The following is a 23726-nucleotide window of genomic DNA, read 5'->3' on the forward strand; positions in this document are numbered from 1 at the left end:
AACTGCCAGACAAGACTACTCTGTCTTCAGAGTAGTAATTCAGTAAGTAGTAATTCAGTAATTCAGTAGTAATTCAGTGGAGGACAGCAAAAGATCACCACAGCTTCTATACATCATACTGAAAAAAATATTCCTTCAGCCTCCCTTGAAACAGTGTGTGCTTCAGCTCTCCCCAGTCATCTTGGTACTTCTCTGCTGAACTTCTTTAGTTTGCCAATGTCTGAAGAAGGCTGAAAGCTGGACACAGAGCTGCATGTGCAGGCTCACGAGTGCTGAGCAGTGGGAATCACTTCCCTTGACCTGCTGGGTTCATTCCTCCCAGTATAGCCTACTATATGGATAGCTTTTATTACCATAAGGATACGTTGCTGATTTGTGTTTGCTTCAGAGCCTTTTCTGCAAACCTGCCAGTCAGACATTCTCTAGTATTCATGGGTTTAGTTTGTTCCAGATATGGGACTTTGCATTTGCAAAACAAACGTTGAACTTCATGAAGTCCTCATCAACCCATTTCATCAGCCTGTCATGGACCCTCTGCATAGCAGGACTGCCCTCCAGTATATCAGGCAGCATTTCCAGTTTGCTGTCATACATGTCTTGCCAAGGCTGCATTTCATACCACTGTCCAAGCTGTTGTTAGTACTAAGCAGTATTAGTCTTAGCATTGATCCTGTAGAAGCATTGCTCATAGCCAGACAGTGCATTCAACAGCCTGGGCTATTTTCCTGGTACCTTGTACTAACCCCATAACTCTGAAAAATACTGAGTAGTAAAGGTTTCTACTCAAATAAAAGGACACAGAGATTAACTGAGTCACACACTCCATATTTTAAAATATGAAGTAGATAAAGAAAAACGAAAGTAATGAGAAAGCAAGTAAGCAGTAAGAACAAAAAGAGCTGGATGCCTAGAGTAGATTCTGGGCTGCTATCATGTTAATGGTGGCCGATCTCTTAACGTGTAAATAACAAACTTACATGTTCTCTGAGATTTCTGTTGATTACAGACCACCACTGAATATGCCATCCAGTTTTTAATCCCATTCTTAATTTTCAGGTTGCCTATATGTATTTTAAGAGATCTGAGGAAACTTGAAGTATAAATAGGCATATTCTTGACTAGAACAATAGCATTCAGCAGCCAGGAATCTCAACAAAAAAAGTTTATTAACCTTAATGAACACATTCTTTGTAATATAAGAAAAAAAAAAAAAACAAAAACATTGTTTTTCCTTAAACAAATTGAAATGTAACTGAAACTTCTTTACTGAAATATTTAAATCATATTCACAAAATAGAAGATACACAATAAGGGCAGTTACACAAACAGTTAAAGTCAGCCAAAATTAAAAGAAAATACAATAGAATTTCAAAAAATTACAAAATTACATGTGAAGTAATCTTCTCTCTTGGCTGTACTACTGTTTTTGCCAAGAAAAGAAAGTAAGTGAAGAAGGCCTGTGCATTATTATTCCCGAATTTCCACAGGGACATACAGTTGCCTGAGCTGAGAAATACACTTTCAGGTTCCTCAATTTTTCTTTGTTATTTTACTAATTCAGCAACTAAAATCTGTTCATTTTCAGATGTTATTGACTGCATTTTGCACTCCATCAGCTGAGAGGAAAATAAAAATGTCCATTAGTTTTGTACGTATGGATAAGTTGAACTCTACTTACTCATGTGTAATTCTGACAGTATTTCAACTTCTGTTGCATATTTTATAAAAATAGTTCACTTCTTAGTTCTTTAGCCAATAAGCTTTCCTTAGAAAGTCAAAAAATTGAAATTTCAACATCTCTGTAATGCTGACACATGATTTTTGGCTGGCCTGGAAGTGGATAGGGAGAACATGCTTTTTCTCCAACACACCACAGCTTACCACAAATCATTTCTAAAGAATCAGAACAAAAAGGTATGCAAGTAGACACATTGGCCTGAAGCTTGGCTAATTGAGCGGACCATAAGAAATTATTGAATGTCACATGAGAACCTGCTGGCCAAGAAAAAGGATATCTGGAGCTGCTGGGCTGTATGTTTGTCTGGTCTGACAATTACAGTCTGCCCTATCATCTTACAAAATCCTGTTTTGAACTGTTTTCTGTGTAACCGTTTTTGCAACTTGCTAACAAACTTTATTAAAGCTGAGATAGTGGGTCAGTGGAAGATCCACACCTGGAAAGACAAGGTGAGATGATGACTTGGTGGGAGGACCCAGAGTCTGGGCACAAAGATCAGATGTGAAGGATTTGTGAATGTGTAGTGATTGTGAATGCAGAGTGAGGGTGTGTGCACATCTCACTGGCAAACTTCAGCCCTGCTCAGGTGGAGAGGAAAAATAGTACTGGGGTGTCTGTGACACTGTTTATGTGACTGGTGTCAGCGTTAATGTGGTACTGGTAAAGGCACCTGTGCTGATCTGTGTGACTGGCTATCTCAGTGTCCTCTGTGTGTGTGTTTGTGCATGTGTGTGCCTTGTATTGGGAAAATACACAGCCTTTGCTGCTGGCTGGACCTACCAAAGGGAGCATCAATCCCTGTACCTGTTAGATTGGAATGGGAGAAACCCTCTGGGTCTGGCAGGCCACTGCATTTGACCTCCCTTAGCAAACTCCCTGTTAATTTTCTCTCATAATTCCTCAAAATACGGCAGAGAAAACAGTTATTCTTTGTGTTAAGTTCCTTACCATTTAAATAATACCTTTCAACCTTCAGTAAAGTATAGTATGCATTTCATATATTTAATATAAATAAAGCCTACCTCTGGATTTATATCAGGCTGTCCATTAAATGGATTTTTTGGCTGTGGGACTTTTGGAAATGCTGTTTTCCAGTAATGAGTCCTGGAGGTCAAAAGGGATGGAGTTAAAAGGAAAAAATAAGTATCTAGCATGTATCAAAACCATTGTGCCCAGCTCTTATATTACTCTTCCAGGATAGAAGAGAAATGAAAACTATACATCATCACAGCACAGAATGAATATATATAAGGATAACACTAAGAATTTGGATGCTAATAGTTTCATTTTTGGTAAAAGATTCACTAATAGTTATTTTCTTCTTTGAAAGAAAAAGGAACTTCCTATTGTCCTCCTCTTTAAGTCACTGCAACCAGTGTAAAGTGAACATAAACATTTAAACAACTTGGAAGAACAGTATCTTCCCTGAATGACTGTATATTTCTATATCAAATGTATGATAAAGAAGATTATCCTTTTTCTTTCTTTTTTCCCTGGCATAGTTTATTTCAAGAAACAACCTGCTTAGTTTTTGTGGTCTTAGATCCATTTCGCTTGCTAGGACAATTTTAGTGAATGTTGCAAAATCTTTACTGTTAAGTACAATCAGCCTGTTGTGTGCAATAACTACATTTCAACAAATCAGATTTGTTTTGCAGACTGTCTACATGTTGGTAGACAGTCTACACTTGGTGCAGCCTCACCTTGAACACTGTGTGCAGTTCTGGGCTCCACAGTATAACAAGGATAGTGAGATACTTGAATGCATCCAGAAGTGGGCAACAAGTCTGATAAAAGGGCTGGAGGACATGTCCTATGAGGAGAGGCTAAGGACACCTGATGTGTCTGGTTTCAAGAAAAGGAGTCTGAGAGGTGATCTCATTGCTCTCTACAACTTCCCAAGGAATGCTGATCTTCCTTGCACGCCAGAAAGAACCGTGTCAAGGGAGGTTCAGTCTGGACATTAGGAAAAATTTCTTTACCATGAGGATGGTGAAACAGACTTCCTAGCAAGGTGGTTGATGCCCCATACCTGTCAGTGTTCAACAGATAGTTGGGTTAACCTTAACCCTTAATAATATGCTTTAACTTTTGGTTAGCCCTGAAGTGTTCAGGCAGTTGGACCAGATGATCGTTGAAGGTCCCTTCCATCTGAACTATTCTATTCTATTCTGTTCTGTTCTGTTCATTTTCTATTCTATTTTCTATTCTATTCTATATTGTAGATATCCAGTAGCTGTACTGCTAATCTAAGTGATTGCATATAATTGCTCTCTTTGCCATATTGACAGAAGAGACCCCGGAAATATTTGTGTGGATCATCCAAAGAAGGACATTGGGCATCACAATTACATTACCTGCCTCAGGACCGCCATTTTGGTTTGGCTTCCACTACAGTGTGAGTGAAACAGTTGCACCTATATTTCAAAGGCATCTCTACATTATTTATTTGTTTAAGAATTGCAGATGCATCACAAACCTCCAAAAATTTTTAAAAATGCATAAATTAAATTTACCTTTTGCAGAACAAAATTGTGAAAAAAGCCACGAAGAATATTGCAACTGCCACCACAGATAAAATCCATGCTGAAGAAGAAAAAATGTCTTCGTTTCCTGAAAGAACAAAAGTCATGAAGTATTTTAGTTAATGAAAAGCAACAGATGCACAGCTATGCCAAACATGTCTCTGATGAGTGACTGCTGAATGTCAGTCTGAAAGGTTTCTCCTGGAATAAAAATCAACTCTTAAATTTAGCACCTTAGCAGTACAGTTTTCTGGGAAGGATCGACATTGAACCTGTTTGTTAATCTCTAGCAGTAAGCAGGTAGTCACTCCACTTGCAAATTGATTACTTTTATATTAATTCCCAATGTTACTGCTAAGAGATGAACTAATTCTCTCTCTCTTCTTCTTCTCAATAAGGTAGAATGAAAGATAATGTTTAACAGTCCTTTATATTTTTGTGTGTCTGCAGTTGTAGCGGGCTTACGTGGCAAGGTTTTGGTAGTGAGGGGCTACACGGGCTGGCATCTGTGAGAAGAATCCATAAGCTGCCCTGTGTTAGATAGGAGCCAGTTTCTGCTAGCTCCAAAGGTACCCTCCACTGCCCAGAGCTGAGCCAGGAAGTAATGCTGGGTGGGCCTCTGGGAGAGCAGAGTTAAGAAAAGGGGAAAAAAAACTGCTGCGCAACAGCAGCTGGGACAGAGGACATGGGAGAAGAAGCAGCCCTGCAGACCCACAGGTCAGTGCAGCAGGAGGGCAGGAGGTGCTCCAGGCAGGCAGCAGCAGTTCCCCTGCGGCCTGTGGAGAAGCCCCTGGTGGAGCAGGCTGTCCCCCCGCAGCCCATGGGTCCCACATGGAGCAGATCTCCACACTGCAGCCCCTGGAGGAGCCCCCGGTGGAGCAGGTGGATGTGGCCTGGAGGAGGCTGCGGCCCATGGAGAGCCCCCGCAGGAGCAGGCCCCGGGCCGGAGCTAGAGCCCGTGGAGAGGAGCCCACGCAGGAGCAGGGGGTCTGGGGGGAGCTGCCGCCCGTGGGGGACCCGTGCTGGAGCAGTTTGCTCCTGGGGGATGGACCCCGTGGTACGGAGCCATGTGGGAGCAGTGCTGGAAGAGCTGCTGCCTGTGGGCAGCCCCCGCAGGCTCAGTTCGGGAAGGACGGCATCCCGTGGGAGGGACCCCACGGGGAGCAGGGGCAGGGAGTGACCATGAAGGAGTGGCGGAGACGAAGCGTCAGGGACTGACCCCAGCCCCCATTCCCTGTTCCCTTGTACCACTCAGGAGGAGGAAGTAGAAGAGGGCGGATGAAGGGAAGGAAAGTGGTTTTTGTTTGTTTTCTTTGTTCCTCACTTCTCCAGCTTGTTAATAATGGGCAATAATTTTTTCTGTTCTCCCTATGCTGAGTCTGTTTTGCCTGTGATGATAATTGTTGAGTGATCTCCCTGTCTTTATCTCAGTCCTTGAGCCCTTTTCGTTGTATTGTCTCTCCCGTTCCCTTTGAGGATGGGGAGTGAGAGAGTGGTTGTGGTGGAGCTCTGCTGTCCAGCTGGGTAAAACCACCACTGCAGTACTGTGCAGAGTAGATAGTTTATAGCTAGGCGAGGTAAACCAAAGCAAAGATTTTTGTTCTTACCAAACTCAACAGCTGCACTCCACTCCCCCCAGGCATTATTCACAAAACAGTAATGGCCAGCTGCTCTGATTTTCACAAGGTACTTCTTTCCCATATTGTAACTTTGAAGTATGTGGCTTCTTTCAATTTCCTTAAACAACAACAAGAACAACAACAAACAACAAGAACAATGAACAAAGCAATTAAACTTTTACTTTTTTGCATGTCTGGATGTTGACAATATGCAAGTTCCATTTACCAGTGAAATTTCACAAGGTAATGAGAGAATTGCTTGTTAGAGCAGACTGCTGTTAGAGAGCAAAAAATAAACTTGCATGTTTTTAAATATGTAATGGATATGTATCTATGTATCTTCTTTCAAAAATAGTTTGACAGTCTGTAAATTCTTCTGTTCAGAAGCTTTTAATCTTTGACATTGTAGCCTACAATTTCTTATGATATAGCCTGATTTATTGATAGTTTCCCTTGGCAAGTTGACAGAAGCAGAAAAATATCTTGAATTGTCTCATATTATTACAGCTATAATACGTGATGTGAGTAATAAACTGTCTCCATGCACCTCACTCACATTCCTCAGTCTTTGGATTATGACTCTTCAGGACAAGAATAAATTCCCATTCAAACGTGCAAAATAAGTAGAATACTGCAATATTCAGTGTTACTAGAAGTTCCTGAAACATGGTTACTCTGAGGTACTTTCAGGATAGCAAGGGGATGTCCAAACTTCACTGGTTAGAAGAAAGTGCTGCGTACCTGAAGAACAGCCCCCATTCCACAAAGCTTGTGTGTTCTCTGTGTTTCAGAAATAAAATTCAATTCCTAGGAGGTGTTTTATGTGTCTCTTTTCTTTGCTGTTACTAATGTATAACTTCAAGTTCTGATCCAAACATTTGAGGGGCAGAGGGAACAATATAATGTAAAATGGAAGTTTTTTTTTTTTTCCAGAGTAGTTGCAGAATAGTAATAAAGTTCTCTTTAAATGTGTGATAAATTACTTAATTATCATAATTATTTATCAGTTTGACACTTATAAAAAGAAACTTACAAATAACGATCCCATAAAGCATAGGATACTGATACTAAAGGCATTTACATACTATTTAATTTTCACAAATGACTATGAAACTAACATTTGATGCTGATAAATAGAAAAGGCAAGACTTACTTTTGTAAAAGTATGTATGACCTCTTCTGCAGAATTACCCTGTAAATTGAGAGAAAACCTTTATTTTTATGATTGCTTGGTTTTTGTTGAGATGTCATTTTAACCTACCGTGTCCTTTCTCTCCATTACTACATTACTTTCTTATCTACTTTACAGTTTGTTCAGAAGAACCAACAATTTACCTAATGTTTAGTTTCTGATATGTAATTCAACTGCAATGCCAATTTTATAGAGTAGCTAATTTTTCTTTGGAAAAGTATTTGTTTTCCTTACTACTAGAGTCAAGAAATACATTTTATTTCCAATTTGTGATTGAAGACAAACAAACCAGACCTGATCTGAATGAAAACTATAGCTTCATTCTTACACATACCAGAAAAAAATATTTGAGATTTTTTATTTTAAATTTAGTATTTGTATTTTAAAATAAATTTCACTATGTTTAATTGCAAATACTATTCAAATATTATTATTATTATTATTTTGTCTCAGATGAAGTCTTAAAGAATGATGTATTGTTTTACTGTGATTTTTATGCTAAAGTCACACGGACTTTGGTATAAGCTTTCTTTGCAAAGAAAAACAAAGGCAAAGGGAGTCAGAGAAGTAATATTTTTTTTGCAGCAGCTAGCTGGGCTTGTGAAAAACAAAACAAAACAAAACACAACTCATTTCTGAAGTAGCAAGCCCCTAAGTCTAAAGACTTTTAGTCTTTGGACTAAAGTCCAAATAAGAGAAATCCAACGAATGCCTTCAACCAGCGTCTCAGTGGCTGTCCGGTAGTAGTACAAGCAGGTTCTTCCTTCATAGTCGCTATCTGCCATCTTGTGGTCATTTGCCGCAATTCTGACACAGTATTTTCGGTCTACTCTTCTTGCAATGGCACACAGCAGTCTCTCTCTCTCTCTTTTTTTTTTTTTTTTTTTCGTGCAAAAAACCTTGTAAAATCAAGATCTGAACTTCACTTTCAGTAGCTTAAATGGTTCTGCACAATGACCTGTGCTTAGTCACACTGCCTTTCTGCTTTCTCTCATTTGTTTTCATTTTACATAATATTATGCAGCTTCAATTGTTAGACCAAAATGTGTGTTTCTTGTCTATAATATCTGGTAAGCTGTTTGCATTTTGAATATATAGAAATTTCAGTCCCCTCCACCAATTCGTATTCCTTAACTAGACGTCCATTTCTCCATCCACTATTTACAGCCCAGCTCTGCTGTTTCAAAAAGATACAGTTGCTACTGGAAAAAATCCAGTCCAGGACAGTTCTAGCAGGTCTCATTGAAAGAAGTGACTTTTCTGAATTTTGTCACAACTGAAGTTGTAGTCTATTCAAGTCTTGATTAACCATCCTTCCCCTCTTAGTACCACGCAGTCATAGTCACTGAGTGTATGTTCAGTGTATGCATGGCACTCAGGATAAGAGGGATAAAAAAGTGGGGCAGTATAGCATGTCAGGGTGCAAGAAAGGCACAACCACAAAGAAATATGGTGCTACATATGAGGAAGGCTACACCATATAAGAGAGAGAGATTTTCTTTTTACCCATGTGTAGTAGAAAACAAAGTGTATGTATTAATGTTAAATGTAGATCAAGAAACTCTCCTCTTACCTTATATGTTATTTTGACTTCATATTTAAAACACTTGTCTTTGTCCAAATGACTTATTTGGGGTCGTTGCCACTGAATTATGCAATCATTTTGATTTTTGTCACATTTGACAGTGACATCTGAAGGAGGCATGAGCTTTTCTGAAATGATACAATTGAGAATTCAAATAATCATGTAATCTCTTTTTGCTTTGATAAAAGAGAGTGCAATAGCAGGTAACATCTCTGTGAAGAAATATTTATATCTATTTTTTTCTTGGGAGCTCTGTTAGAAATAATTGAAAGACCAGAGGTCTCTAGATCTTGCCCATAGGATCAGAAAACAAAAACAAACAAAAAAAAAAACCATGGAACATGACCAGGGAAGAATAATATGATGACAGCCCTAATGTAAGAAATCTGAAGATCATTTCTTTCTCTAAGACTCCTTGCATGATTCTTCTGTTACATGAACTTATGGCTTGCTTGGTGTTGTGAACTATGCAGCTTATTCCCCCTCCAAAAATAGTCATACAAATTTAAGAGTTCAGTTTTACGAATCTAGAACTTCACAAATATATCTCCCCTAATTTCAGAGGTGTGGACAAAAGTATTGCAGACCTTTGAATTTTGATCATCGCCAAGGACTTGATGATTATTGTAACAGCAAAAGACAAATAGTCACTGATGACTAAAAGGGTGATAAAAGGATGATAGAGGAAATAGTTTCAGTTAGATTACCTTGCACCAGTCTTTACAGACAAAACTGGGTTATTTGTGATGGGCTGTTTGGTCAAAGAACACTCCTGTTTCATGTCCCAGGAGTAATATTATAGCTTGATGTCTTTTTATAGAATGAAGCTTTGTCCATTTTTGGAGGCAATACCAAAATCAGTAGGGCTTTGCCAAAAAGGCTTTACCAATAGTATAAGTAATTGCACAGGAAGCTCCCAAGTAGATCAACATATGTGCAAGTGCATATGAAAACCTGAGCTGTTCTATACATGTTGGTTTCTTTAGTCAAGGGTATGGTGTCCATTCACGCTATCCCTACTGGCAATGAGAAGGAGGAGCAATTGCCCAAAGAATGTTATTCTGCAAAGTCTCTTCAGTTGAAATGTCTGTGGCCATCACTGAAAAGACAGCAATGTGAATTGCAATCTTCTAAGTCCTGTGGACCCTGCTAGAGAAAGACTTAAATGCAATTAGAGTAGGTTGCTAAAGAAGCTGAGAGAGGCTGCAGCTGTGAAGCTTTTTTGCTTCCTTTCCCTCAGGGCTGTTTTTCTTAGGGAACAGATTTTCCTGAAGAAGCTACAGTCTCTTACTTTTGACCCTAGGTCTAAAGGCATGACAGGGTACTGTCACAGGTGATAAACGAAGTGAGTATAGTATAGTGAGAATAGAATAATTGAAAAACGATAATATGTGAAATGACATTTCAGGGCTTGCCTCAATGGATACCATTCTTAAATAAAAAACATTCTGTCCAATGATGCTGGTAAGTGGTTAACTGCAGTCTGAACTGACGTGTAGAAAGTCCATCAAAAGAAAATGATTACACAGGGGAGTATACTGGAGTAAAATTATGCAGCCAAGCACTGATCCCAGACATAAGACCATTTTCAGAAGTTTTAAGTATAATAGAAAATGGTATGGAGGTCTGTAGTAAATGCAGTGATAAAGTCAATATTCATTGTCTTTTAGGTTAATAATCAGCTAAATCAGTTGACAGTCTAGGCAACAAAATTTCACTATAGCTACATGAAGACATAAGTAGAGATTTCAACTGGAATTTTGAAACTCTGATACCAACATCAAATGCTCACATGTTTTTTAGGTAATGATATCCAAACCAGGAAATCCTAACTCTCAACAATGAGAATTCTGTTAGGGTGTTTAGACTTCTCTGAACAGTTGTTTCTGAATGTTTCTACCTCCTCTTGTGGTCCACTTTGGAACTATATTTTTGCAGAAATTGAGGACAAGATCAAAGCTTTTCAAAGAAAAGAAAAGACTATCTTGTGGGGTGACAATTCTGAAATGAATTCAGTCTCCATCTCAGGGATGGGTGCTCTACCACCCTCATGCAATAATGGAAATAAACCAGAGATAAATTATTTACTCACCAATTGTATACAGTTCGATGTATTTATCATAGAACCGGATCAGGGAGACATTGCTAGACCCATTCACCATGAAGTAAGCAGTTTTGTCTTCAATCATCACATTTTGGAATCTACATCCCACGTGTCTGCCATTTTCATCTTTAATATAAAGCTCACATTCTGTCTCATTATCATCTCTGCATATAACAAAGTGTTTTAGTTAAAGGTGGGCAGTGTAATGTGTTGAGTGAGAATTCAGACTTCCCAGGACTCAAGCAGGCTTACTTACCTTGAATTCTGCCAGTAGAGAAAATACTGGGTATCTCCTGGAGTATTCCTGCCTGCCTGCCAAGTGCAGTTCATGAGAGAAACATTATAAATCACACAGGAGAAGTTTTCAATGGCTGACCCATTCATACCTGCAAACACAGCAATCTCTGTTAGGAGGAAGAACTGTTTGACTGCTCCAAGATGGAGGATCTTGGCACATGTTTAGATATGCTAAATACCTGCAACTCCAACCAATTACTGCTAGTGTTAGTAATGATGGAATTCATTTTAGGTAGCAGCATTGGAAGATACTTGGACTGATATGAAAAATTTAATGTGGCTATATCCTCCAAAGATATAATAACAGTTGTATTTGTTAGAATGAGGCTCAGGGAAGCCTATACTGCCATAGGCTGACACCCAAAGTGGCCACCGTTGTGCTTTGAACTGTTCTGATTCAAAAGGACACACTGGTGTCCAATGCTGCAGACTGAAATCTCTGCCTATCATCCTTCAGGATCCTGCCATAGCATTTTTGTTTGAGGGATGTTCTTCAGCATTCTGTCAGATGAATGAAGAGCACGAGGAGCTTCACTGAGGACTCCAGAGAGGGAGAGAAGGTCAAATGCAGAGCTGTGAAGATTTTCCAGACTTCATGGAAGTGAATATGTAAACATCTGAGGTGTTCTCTGCAGGGAAACCTTCTTATACCTGGGATAAACACCAGGAATCTTCCCCATATCACAAACATTTCAAATAGCTCTTGAGCACCTACCCCCAGCAAAGACTAATAAGGAGACTAAACATGCTGTTTAAGAGGAAGGATGACACTCTCCCTTTTATAAGGAAACAACGACTTCTTTGAGCCTGATGAGATAGGAAGTAGTGTCTTTTTTTTTGTTTGTTTGTTTTTTTCATACCTGCCAACTCCATGTTGCTTAAAGGAGCAGATCATGTACCTCATTCTCTTAACACTCTTGTATCAACTATCCCTCTCATACAAAGAGGGGTAGTTTCTGTCAGAACTTTCATTATTGTGGATTGAACAAAGTGTTAGGCATAACACCATGAGTTATGCTGTGACAAAATTTAAGGTGTCATAGAATTCTCAAGAAAGAATTTAAAAACTACAGACACAAACCTGTTTCACCTTGACTTTTAATAGCATAGACATGCAAATGCAGCCAACAAAATATTAGCACAAACATTTAAAAGAGAATTAGCAATTAAAAAGATGGCACCAAGCAAGGCAGCAACTAAGGACTAAAGAATTACTGAGTTAGTTGTAGGAAACTCCTTTACTTGTCTAAGAAAGATTGTCATAAGGGTGTGAACAGGGAGCTATCCATTTATAGGAAAGAAAGAATTTAGTAATGAAAGATTTTTTTTATTATTTATTTATTTATTTATTTAACCCTCAGGCCATTGGAAGAAGGCAAATCCTCTCTCAAAGTCTAGTGTATTACCTTGAGGAATACATCTGCATATGCTTGAGTATGTACTGTTGATGTTCACTGCTGTAACTGAAAACTTTGCCCCGTTGTGCAGAGGAAACATTAGATTTCCATCAAATATGCAGGTCATGTCCTCTGCCTGAAAAATGACATGCTGGTGGTTTATTTTCAGTTTTTCATCTAATGGTTTACATAACACTTCCTGTAGAAATCTTGTGCTTGCTTTGTAACAGTGTAACCACTACAGTAGTGAAGTAGGTACTGATGTCTCCCCAGGTTTAAGAACCTCCTTCCCAGAAGTTTTGTGTAATGAAACTTTAACAGTGCAAGGTGAAGACATTGGTGCTTCCCTCCAGAAAATCTCATGACAGAACAGTGCCAGGAATAGAAGTTCCTCCCCTCTTTCCAACAAATCTATTGTGCCTCCTCAAAATGGAGCGTATGCTCCTTCATAAGAATCAAAAGATGACTTCAATGTGCTTTACTCTCCTTTCAGTGACAAAGGCAGATACCCCACAAATGACTGCCTGCATAAGGAGATGGCTTGAGGTTCATCTCCAGTAACATTACCTTTCTGAATACTAGCAGCCAGTTTCAACAACTCATATAGCTGCCTTGTCTGTGCAGCAGTGAAGGGGAACACAGATGTTAGCATCTGAGACATATGAGATACACTGTCTCAGGCAGGGCCTATACCTCTCTAGTCACACCTGTCAGAGCTTAGAAGACTACAATTTCCATGCTTTGATAGCTGAAATGAGGGTGATATAACCCTATTCTGATCTGTGATTAGCGATACCGGTGATATAACTGCATGGAGTATTAAAAGAGTTCCCCAAAGTCAGACTTTTCTAGGAACTGCCTACAGAACCAGTAAGCATGGTATATATTTGACTTATTGACACACTTGTGTAGCATAACATGCTTACTCTCTATTAGTGCAAAATGCAGCATCAAAAACAGTGACTTCTGCTACAGTTCCTCTTCCTGAAATAACTTGATTTTAGAGATAACCTACTCTATCTGATGCACAAGAAATATTGGCCAGATAGACTTCAAAATTAATGCAACTTTGGGATCTAGAGGAAGAGAGCTTAGTGAAGGCTGGAATAATACACGTATTCAAGAAAGAATAAGTGCAAGGGAACAACTTCACAACTTGCTTTAATGTATCTGTGCAGTTTGCAGAGGCTGGTAAAAGAGAAACTATTCTGGTTAACATGCATAGTAATTACCAAATAGGGAAAGTTTTAGCTTGCAATGTTCTCTGCATGAGAACTTCTGAAAACAGACTAAATCAGAAGCAGAAGTTACCTTTCTATAATGTCAGAACACTTCTCAGGTAATCCATTCACACAAAATTTGAGTTCCATGCCTCCGGTCTGTTATCAAAAGGTTAGATCTATAGTTTAAAAATCCAGTGTATTTCTCCTTTTTAGCTCTTTGTATAGGTTAACAATTGCATCAGGCTAAGATGAGCATCTGGAACATGCTGACTTGCAGAGTGATCTAGAGTGCATGCCTTCCAAGAATGTCTAGCTACAGAGCTGCTGGCTGCTCAGGCACACGTTTTTTAAGGTCTTGGCTCTGTTGGCCTATACAAAGGTGCCTGCTGCATTTGAAATACCCCAGATAACCTGCTTAGCTCCCAGGAGCCACTCCAGAAATATTATCCCTTCACAGGCTTCTGTGTCACATCAGTCAGTCCTGAGCTGATCATTCACTACATTTCCAATGCCTTATTTTTAGGTAAGTCAGTCAGGACACATGTATCTAACTCAGTTTCTCCTCCGTACTTTAAGTACAGCATCTGTACAGCATGAGATGCCTCTCACTGAAGATCCTCTGAAACCAGGAAAAGAGGCAATCTTACACTTAAGTCTCATCAAGGTTCTGACCTCCCAAGGATGATCTCAAGGCAAGAATTTCACAAGAATGGCCAGAGAGGGCAGACATATCTCAGTACCAAGATGGGCCTTAATAAAAACTAGAAAAAACTGCTAAAACAGAGACTATCTTGTTCTAACCAAGAATACCTTTTTCAATTACTTAAGAATATGAAAGAGAAAGAACAAAGTGTAGTGATTTATTTCTGTTAAAACTTTATATAGAAAATTTACCTTTATAATGGCCTTTTCATTGTCTGCTGCCACAGAACACTCGTACTCGGTGAAATTCGTACTGCTTATCCAACTCAGTTGCATTTTCCAAGGATTCAGTGTCAAATTTCTGATAGGTGGTTCTGGCATCTCCACTGAAAATATCACATAACAGGATCAGTAAGGTGCAGGATTGATGCTACCCAATTTTTTGGAGTGCAAAGGCTACTACCTATCAGGTCTAAGACAAAAGGTAACTGGAAGACAACTACCTGTAAAGAGAAAAATGCTACACCTCATCTTGGAGGTTGTCTGCATGGAAGTGTTCTACTCACAATCTGTGCATTGCCAGTCAACATACGTCTGGGCAACAGGAAGCAGCCACTGGGTCATGAAGATGAGTCCAAGACAAGCAAGCATCTCTTCTTCCTTGGAGACAGAAAGCAGCAGAACTTGCCCAAGGTGAAAGACACCAGACTGAATCACTGTCCCCTGAATTTGTCTGGTCTGATCTGCTCATGCCGCCTGCTTCAACACCATCTGCCCACCTCTCAATTACTGAGCAAGAAAAGATTCAATACACCTCTCAAGCAGTCATAGGAACATTCAAATAAATGGTAACAAAGTTAATGAAGTTGTTCTTTTCTGCAGAAAAACCAAATGTGTGATGATTCATAAAGCTATTTGGGAATCACTCTAGAAATGCATACACTTTATGACTGCTGTCTTAAGGCCTAAAGATCACCTGTCTGGTGCATAGAACGGTTAGGATGAGTAGACCTCAAGCATGTGGGTAAACAGCTGCAAACAGAAAATATCAAAATCGGTCACAGCAATATCATAGAATCATAGAATGGCTTGGGTTAGAAGGGACCTCAAAGATCATCTAGTTCCAACCCCCTTGCCATGGACAGGGATGCCACCCTCTAGATCAGGTTGCTCAGGGCCCCATCCAACCTGGTCTTGAACATCTCCAGGGATGGGGCATCCACAGCTTCTCTGGGCAACCTGTGCCAGTGCCTGACCACCCTCTGAGTGAAGAATTTCCTCCTAATCTCTAATCTAGATCTCCCCTCTTTTAGTTTAAAACCATTCCCCCTTGTCCTGTCATTATCTGATTGAGCTCCATCTTTTTTATAAGTCCCCTTTAAGTACTGAAACGTTGCAGTGAGGTCACCCTGGAGCCTTCTCTTCTGTAGGCTGAACATTCCCAGCTCTCTCAGCCTTTCTTCACAGGAGAGGTGCTCCATCCCTCTGATCATCTTTGTGGCCTTCCTCTGGACCTGCCTGAACAGACCAACATCTTTCTTGTGCTGTGGCCCACAGACACAGTACTCCAGGTGGGGCCTCAGAAGAGAAGAGTAGAGGGGCACAATCACCTCCCTTGCCCTGCTGGCCACTCCCCTGTTGATGCAGTCCAGGATGCAGTTGGTCTTCTGGACTGCAAGTGTGCACTGCCGGCTCCTGTTGGGCTTTTTGTCCACCAGAACCCCCAAGTCCTTCTCTGCAGGGCTGCTCTCAATGAGTTTTCCCATTCTGTGCTCATGTCTGGGATTGCCCCAACCCAGGTGCAGCACCTTGCACTTTGACTTGTTGAACCTCATGAGGTTCATGTGGGCCCAAATCTTAAACTTGTCCATGTCCCTTTGGATGGCATCACTTCCTTCTGTTGTATCAATTCTACCACTCAGCTTGGTGTCATCTGCAAACTTGCTGAGGGTGTACTTGATCCCACTGTCTATGTCACTGGTAAAGATATTAAACAGTACCAGTTCCAGGACAGACCCCTGAGGGACACCACTCGTCACTGGCCTCCACTTGGAGATAGAGACATTTTCAGTATCAGTCAGCTTTCGTTACCCATTGATCAGTAAGTTTTGTGATCATGTTACCACATAATAGTTCATGTACTTTCAAGGATATTTTTGAGTACATGCATAAAAGTGAATCCAGTAGGAGTGTCTACTGTTACTACAAATTCAGTACCAAAACTAGAAAGAGAATAAACCATATGGCTGGGAACTTTCTTAGCAGGCAGTAGGTCCTTGCAAATAAACTTCATTCAACTTAGCTCCGCATATTTCTTTGGCAGCTTTTAAGATTTTGCCTGGGATATCATCCCTCCAGCCCTGGGCTTCCAGTATCTATCCTAGAGCCTTACCAAATACCTCTACAAGAAAAAAGAAACAAACAAACAAAAAAACCCACAAACAAAAAAAGCAACACACACACAAAGATGGACCTACCTTGTATTTCAAAACTTCTTTGTCTCCTTTATTTTTGTATCATAGTCTTGAGGCTCAGAGAAGATGGAAAGACTTACAGTTGAAATGGTTGTACAGTTACAAATAGGGCTGTCTTGCTTGTCACTTGAGTTTTAGAGAACAGTCGGAACCATCGGAAGTGTTGCAAGGTATGATGTTCATCACTTCCTTCCTGATTCTTAGCAAATTAATGCAACTATAGAAGTCACAATTCCATTAAACTCAAACAAGCAGCTAGCTTGTTAAATTTTCTGTTGTATTGAGTCTGCTTGTGCTAGGGAATCCAATAAGTACATAAAAAATTTCCTTTACAGATATTTATGTCTGGCTCTTTGTAGCGGGCTTATGTGGCAAGGTTTTGGTAGCGGGGGACTGCACGGGATAGCCTCTGTGAGAAGAATCCAGAAGCTGCCCCATGTTAGATAAGGGCCAGTTTCTGCTGGCTTTAAAGTGGGACCCACTGCTGCCCAGAGACGAGCTAGAGTGTTTGTGCCTCTGTGAGAGCATATTTGAGAAGGATGGAAAAAAAATGCTGCACTACAGTGGCTGGGAGGAGTGAGAAGCAGCCCTGAAGCCCCCAAGGTCAGTGCAGCAGGAGGGCAGGAGGTGCTCCAGGCATGCAGCAGCAGCTCCCCTGTGGCCTGTGGAGAGGCCCTGGTGGAGCAGGCTGTCCCCCTGCAGCCCATGGGTCCCACATGGAGCAGATCTCCACGCTGCAGCCCCTGGAGGAGCCCCCGGTGGAGCAGGTGGATGTGGCCTGGAGGAGGCTGTGGCCCATGGAGAGCCCCCGCAGGAGCAGGCCCCGGGCTGGAGCTGCAGCCCGTGGAGAGGAGCCCACGCAGGAGCAGGGGGTCTGGGGGGAGCTGCCGCCCATGGGGGACCCGTGCTGGAGCAGTTTGCTCCTGGGGGATGGACCCCATGGTACGGAGCCATGTGGGAGCAGTTCTTGAAGAGCTGCTGCCTGTGGGCAGCCCCCGCAGGCTCAGTTCGGGAAGGACGGCATCCCGTGGGAGGGACCCCACGTGGGGCAGGGGCAGGGAGTGACTGTGAGGGAGCGGCGGAGACGAAGCGTCAGGGACTGACCGCAGCCCCCATTCCCTGTTCCCTTGTACCACTCAGGAGGAGGAAGTAGAAGAGGGCGGATGAAGAGAAGGAAAGTGTTTCTGTTTGTTTTCTTTGTTTCTCAGTTCTCTAGCTTGTTAGTAATGGGCAATAATTTTTTCTGTTCTCCCTATGCTGAGTCTGTTTTGCCTGTGATGATAATTGTTGAGTAATCTCCCTGTCTTTATCTCAGTCCTTGAGCCCTTTTCGTTGTATTGTCTCTCCCGTTCCCTTTGAGGATGGGGAGTGAGAGGGTGGTTGTGGTGGAGCTCTGCTGCCTGCCTGAGTAAAACCACCACAGCTCTAAATAATGCTTAGTAGTACAAAGAATCTCTCAATACAAAGCCTCTCACCCAAGGAGTCATTGGGGCTACCCATGGTTGCTGAGGGTGGGTGGGCACTGGCAGCCAGGTCCCATCGCACCACCCTGCCAGGAGCAGGCAGCTGGGGGCACAAGCACAGCCTCAGCTGCAGACCTGGGCATTTCCCTGGGGACAGGCTGGACATGAGCCTGTGGTTGGACCCTGTTGGGCAGGGTTCATGGTCGGGCCTGGCCATGGTGAGGTGGAGCCTGGCCCTGCTGCAGCCTTGCTGGAGCAGGGGCTGGCGATCCCAGGGTGTTGTGGGGGCCTGGGCCTCAGCAGGTGGGGGAGGACAGGGTTGGTGTGTTTAAGGGTGATGCTCAGTGACATGACAATGCACACTCTAAAAATTACTTAAGCTTGTGGAAAAAGAGGACTTCAAATCTTGGATCTCAAGTCTTTTCATAAGCTACAACTGAACCAGAAGTTATGCCTTGAGTTTGTTCTGAGTCCAGTTGTCCCAGTGTCAGGAAAACAAACAAACAGTCCCCCAAAACAGAAGCTCAGCAAAACAGACAAAAAAAAAAAAAAAAAAAAGCAAGTTAACATCCTTTCCGTTCTCAGGTCACAGCTATCTATTTTCTAGAGGAGAGGGTAATTATAAAGAGTCCAAAAAAAGTAAAAATTCTCTTATACCCTGAAATGATTTTCTTCACACAAGGCAATGTACTTTACTTAATAAGGAGCTTTGCGGTCCACATAAAGTAATCTGATTTCACCACTTATTGAAATTGAAACATCATTAGAAATTTTTTTTTTTTCAAACAGTAAGATATGTATTGTGGTTTAACCCTGATAGGCAGCTCAGCACCACACAGTTCACTCACTCTCTCCAGGTGGAATGAGGGAGAGAAATGGAAAGGTAAAAAAGTGTGAGAATTCATGGGTTGAGATAAAGACAATTCACTAGTTAAAGCAAAAGCTGCTTACACAAGCAAAACAAAACAAGGGACTCATTCACTACCTCTCACTGCAGGTAGATGTTCAGCCATTTCCAGGAAAGCAGGGCATATCACATGCAACGGTTACTTGAGAAGACAAATGCTATTACTCCAAACATCACCACTTCCTCCTTTTTTGTCCCCCAGCTTTTATTGTTGAGCACAATATCATATGGGATGGGATATCCCTTTCATCAGTTGAAGTCAGTTGTCCTGGTTCTATCCCCTCACAGCTTCTTGAGCACCCCCAGCCTCTTTGCTGACAGGGCAGCATAAGCACTGCTCAGCAACAACTAAAACATCGGTGTGCTATCACCACTACTTTAATAAAAAATCCAACACACAGCACCTGTGAGCCTCTACAAAGAAAAGTAACTCAATCCCAGCCCAAACCAGGACAGTATGACAACATTTTCTTCTTAAGAACAGGCAGATGCATTCTACTGTGGTTAAAATCTTACAGGAGTCTGTCTATGTGCTCCTTTACCACTCCTGTTTCTTGCCTATTATATTTGGGAAAAAAAAAAAAAGGCTGCTGCCCAGCACCCTACCAGGCTGCTCCAGGAGTCACCATTCTCTGTCAAAATCCCCAGTTCATTCCTGTCCTGCTACTGCTTTATTGACATATGGAAAGATATAACCATATCAGTATTAGTTTGTATATCAGCTAGTCATATATAGGTATGATACAGTTATTTCCAAAGGAAAAAGCTAAAGATATAACGCAGTGGGCTCATGAGTATTTCCACTGTCTAAATTCCCGCTGCAGTGTGAGACTGATGACTGATGAGCCATAAGTGTGCCATTGTTTTCCAGGTTCATGCTCTTATACTGCTTGTAAACATAAATGATACTGAATTGTCACTAAGACCAACCATCACCCCCAAATGGATTTCTGACCTGCTTTCTTCTCTGCAAGTCAAAAAGAGAACTGGTGCGGCACAGTAAATCTCCTTATCAGCTTTTTGACTGCAAAAGTCTTTTCTACAGAAATGAAAATCACACCATCTCCACTTATGCTCACATGATGTATTAGAAGTGTAGAACAAGGCTGAACTGGAAAGCAATGTATTAAGTGACACCTTGTCGCTGATTTCATGCGTTTGATCATGTCCATCAGTTACTCAGTATTGATTTAGAAGATGAACAACTCACCTTGAGCATTCAGAACTCAAAAAACAAAACAAAACAACAACAAAAAAAAAACCCCTCCAGTCATCCCTAGAAACAGTAATCACAAGGGAATCAAGAAAGACTGGCTTGGTCCTTCATGGTTTCAAATGGAAAGGTTTAAGGGAATGGTGGTTTTATGAGGATGCATTCATGAGTCCCTTGGGAGTGCACTTTCTCTGTATTTCAGGAGAGAATAAAAATGTGGCAAAGTTTTTCTGAAGCATAATTATGAAACAAACAAACACTGTGAAGCAAACAGGAATGATGAGCAAATGGGAATAGGTGGATTTTTTTTTTTTGTCAAAAAAAAACAAAACACAGATTTAGTTACAGAAGAAGCTCTTTCTGTTGAGAATCACTTTTTCTATCGCATTGAAGATGTCAATAGACAAAGCAACTGAAAGTTCAGACTTCAGGTCTGAACCCAGCATGGACATTCAGAGGAAAAGGTAGTATATCATCTGAAGATTCACTGCACTTGCAGGTAAAAGAAATTCCGTGCTTGCCCATGCAGATATCTTTAGAACACTTACTGAGCTGTAGAGGTAGAAGAAAGGACTTCCGACTACAAAGAATTAAAAACAAACAAACAAGCAAAAACACGCTTTATTGTGTCCTCATCTTTGGAAGAAAATCACTCATTTTTATGGTGGTAACAGATTTTTATGGTGATTACATTTTATAGAGAAGGAGGGGGGCAAAGTGCCTGGGCTAATAAAATTAAAGCCATAGGAAATTCCTGGGAGAATCAAATGGGGTTCAGGAAATTGAAGGAAGACAGAGTTTCTGTGCCTTTCACTCTCCTTTCTCCCAGCCTTTTACTTCCCTTTTTCTCCCTCCTCCAACAATATAGCTCCCAGAGTGCTAAGCTGTCTCCCACCCATTCCTGCAGCAGACACCTCCAAAATAGGAGCTCTGCTCACCTCCAGGCACCTCACACTGCAGGAGCGAAGAAGGGAGGGAGTTGAGTTGAGCCCAGAGATTGGGCTGGAGAGGAGGAAGGATCAATGCCATTAAAATTGCATTTGTTGATCCTGCACCACTTCAGAGATGGTGTTTAATGTCAACTCTTGGTGTGAGGGGGCTGTACCTCCACATGGTTACTTGTGCATCCCAGACAGATCTTCCTGCTCCCACTCTGAAGAGCTTCCAAGCCTGTAGCAAACAGCAGAGGAGTGGCATGCTCTCTGGCACTCTCTCAGATTGTGGATCTGCATAACATGTTGAGGAAGTCTGGGTTTTGAGGTTTTGGGGTTTGGATACTTTTTTTTTTTTTTTTTTTTAAATTAGAAAACATTACAGCAGAACAGTCCAAACAGCCCACAAGGACAGTGTTGTAACCACCACAAAGGAACTCTTCTACCCAGGGGATTTCTTTGTTTAACTATATTTAGGGCAAAACCTCACCTGAGGCTTTAAAAAATGTAAAAAAAAAAAAAAAAAAAAATCTCCAAGCAAGGCCAGTGCAGTTGATGATGTTATCAAAGCCTGTTATCTTCTGGAGGCTAGGAAACCAGCGCTGAGCTGTCTCACTATAACCCAGGAGAGGAAGATGAATAGGCTATTTCCAGAGGAAAACTGGGCAGAGATACTGAGATTGGTTCCCACCTTTGAGCTCTACAAGGAGTAAAGTCACTGCGGAAACAGAATTAAAAACAACCTTTCCTAAAAGTCCCTAAAGCTTGAAGAATAATTCATTGATCCAACAGCAATAAGGGCACTCACATGAACTGCCTAGACATTTTGTATTGCTGATGTATTATGACTTTTGTATAGACTGCAACATTACAAAGACCTTCTTTTTGGTCCTTGCACCAAAGATTCTTTGTTTTTCAGGAGATGATGTTTTCCACAGAACAGAGGAACAGCAGCAGGAGACCAGAATGCAGGACTTCTATCTGTGTGAACATTCAAATCACTTGAATAGAAGGTTACACAGCCTGACCATCCTTTTGTAGTGATCACTATATGGGGCCTTTGCTCAGGGATGGGAAAGGGATGCCTTAACCCCACACCTACTCCCTCCTCTACTGTGTCATGGATAGGATTTCTCGTGTTCTCATCAGGATGCTAGAAGTGAATTCCAGGTTGTTGAGTGGCTTTGTAGCCTCATCAGCTTTCCTAGTGAAAGCAGTGTGGATGCAAGGAGTTCACCAATGGCCATGATTGAATGCGAGCGAAACAGGAGTGAGAGGATCCGGTAGACTTTATCTGTTTCATTTCCTTTAAATTAAAATAAACTTTGCCTTTAGTTGGACACTTTTGATGCAGAAGCTCTTATTGTTAGGAAGCAATAATTTAAAGAGTAGGCTCCTTCTCTGTTACTGTTTTTAAAGGTATTTGAAAGAAAATGTTAATAAAAGCTTGTTTGGAAACACAATCAGAAAAAATTGGTTTCAAAGGGGACTTCTTGAAGGTCATGTGGACTAGTGGAATTTTGTCACCCTGAGTGAACTTTATCTGCCAGGATGGGATTTCAGCTGCCTGAGGTGTTTTTAACCATCCTGAGACCTGCTGGAAGGGCAATGTGTCAGGGTACATGCAAAACAGGAGAATTATAGAAATCACCAGAAACAATATTTAGATACATATGCTGGACAAGCGAACTACAGGAGCTCCTCAGCTGGATCTGCAACTCATTAAACAAAAACTGGTCAAGGATGTGAGTCAAGGGCAGTCTTGAATGCAAGGACTATGATGTGATGGACTTCAAAAATCGTGAGAGAAAGCAGAAAGGCAAATAGTGTAATATATGCATTGGATGTCATGAGAGTCAACTTCAGCTTGCTCAGGGCAGGATAGGGTCTCAGATCCAGAGCTCTGTCTGTCTCTCACATATTAGCTAGGAGACTGGCAGTAATTCAGAGACTTCTATGGAAGTGTTCTGCCAGCAGCCTGGATTTAGGTTCCAGAACATCCTTTCTCTTCTTGCTGTGTCTTGGATACCATGATACAGACCACAGCTCATCCTTTTCAGTCCCAAGCAACATCTTTAAACAGATTTTGACATCTGCTACCTTTGCCCCTGGCACACAACTTACCATTCTAGAGGTGTCCTCTCATACCACACAGACTAGGGTCTCCGAGACCTCTACCCCCACTTGCTTCCTCCTGACTTTGAGGATCTACTCTGCTGCAGGAACTCACTTGGTGCCTGCCTGGTTCATGCTATGGGATGGCTCAAGGCATGCTTCCCTCCAGCCAGGGCTCTGCTTGTTTTGTTTGTTTGTTTGTTTCTTTTTCTGGCAGAATCACAGAAACAAAGACGAAACCAATTCCAGAATAAGTTTTTTAGCAGTCTCGGGGAAAACTTTTGAAAAAACAGTAAGGAA

The 23726-nt window shown here is 41.3% G+C and overlaps 1 protein-coding gene across 1 annotated transcript; it reads right to left on the reverse strand.

Annotated features, from left to right (window-relative positions):
• Window positions 1-1544: 1544 nt before the first annotated feature.
• LOC118245664 (granulocyte-macrophage colony-stimulating factor receptor subunit alpha-like) lies at window positions 1545-14973 on the reverse strand. The gene is made up of 11 exons (XM_035542043.1): window positions 14889-14973; window positions 14575-14708; window positions 12467-12593; window positions 11020-11149; window positions 10752-10927; window positions 8648-8787; window positions 7036-7074; window positions 5871-6000; window positions 4255-4351; window positions 2761-2842; window positions 1545-1616 (listed from the first exon to the last, which is right to left on the reverse strand). Exons 1-11 carry the CDS (start codon window positions 14971-14973, stop codon window positions 1545-1547), a joined length of 1212 nt encoding a protein of 403 aa, XP_035397936.1.
• Between the last annotated feature and the right edge of the window lie 8753 nt (window positions 14974-23726).

The sequence above is a fragment of the Cygnus atratus genome, chromosome 1, assembly GCF_013377495.2.
Source record: "Cygnus atratus isolate AKBS03 ecotype Queensland, Australia chromosome 1, CAtr_DNAZoo_HiC_assembly, whole genome shotgun sequence".
NCBI classification, from domain to species: Eukaryota; Metazoa; Chordata; class Aves; order Anseriformes; family Anatidae; genus Cygnus; species Cygnus atratus.

Excerpts from the sequence above, each read along its gene's own strand:
- LOC118245664 (XM_035542043.1), bottom strand. The coding sequence starts at position 14,973 with ATGCTTGCTTGTCTTGGACTCATCTTCATGACCCAGTGGCTGCTTCCT. Across the intron at positions 14,709-14,888 it reads TGACTGGCAATGCACAGATT|TGGAGATGCCAGAACCACCT; the intron begins GTGAGTAGAACA and ends TGATATTTTCAG. Across the intron at positions 10,928-11,019 it reads CTCTACTGGCAGAATTCAAG|AGATGATAATGAGACAGAAT; the intron begins GTAAGTAAGCCT and ends TGTTATATGCAG.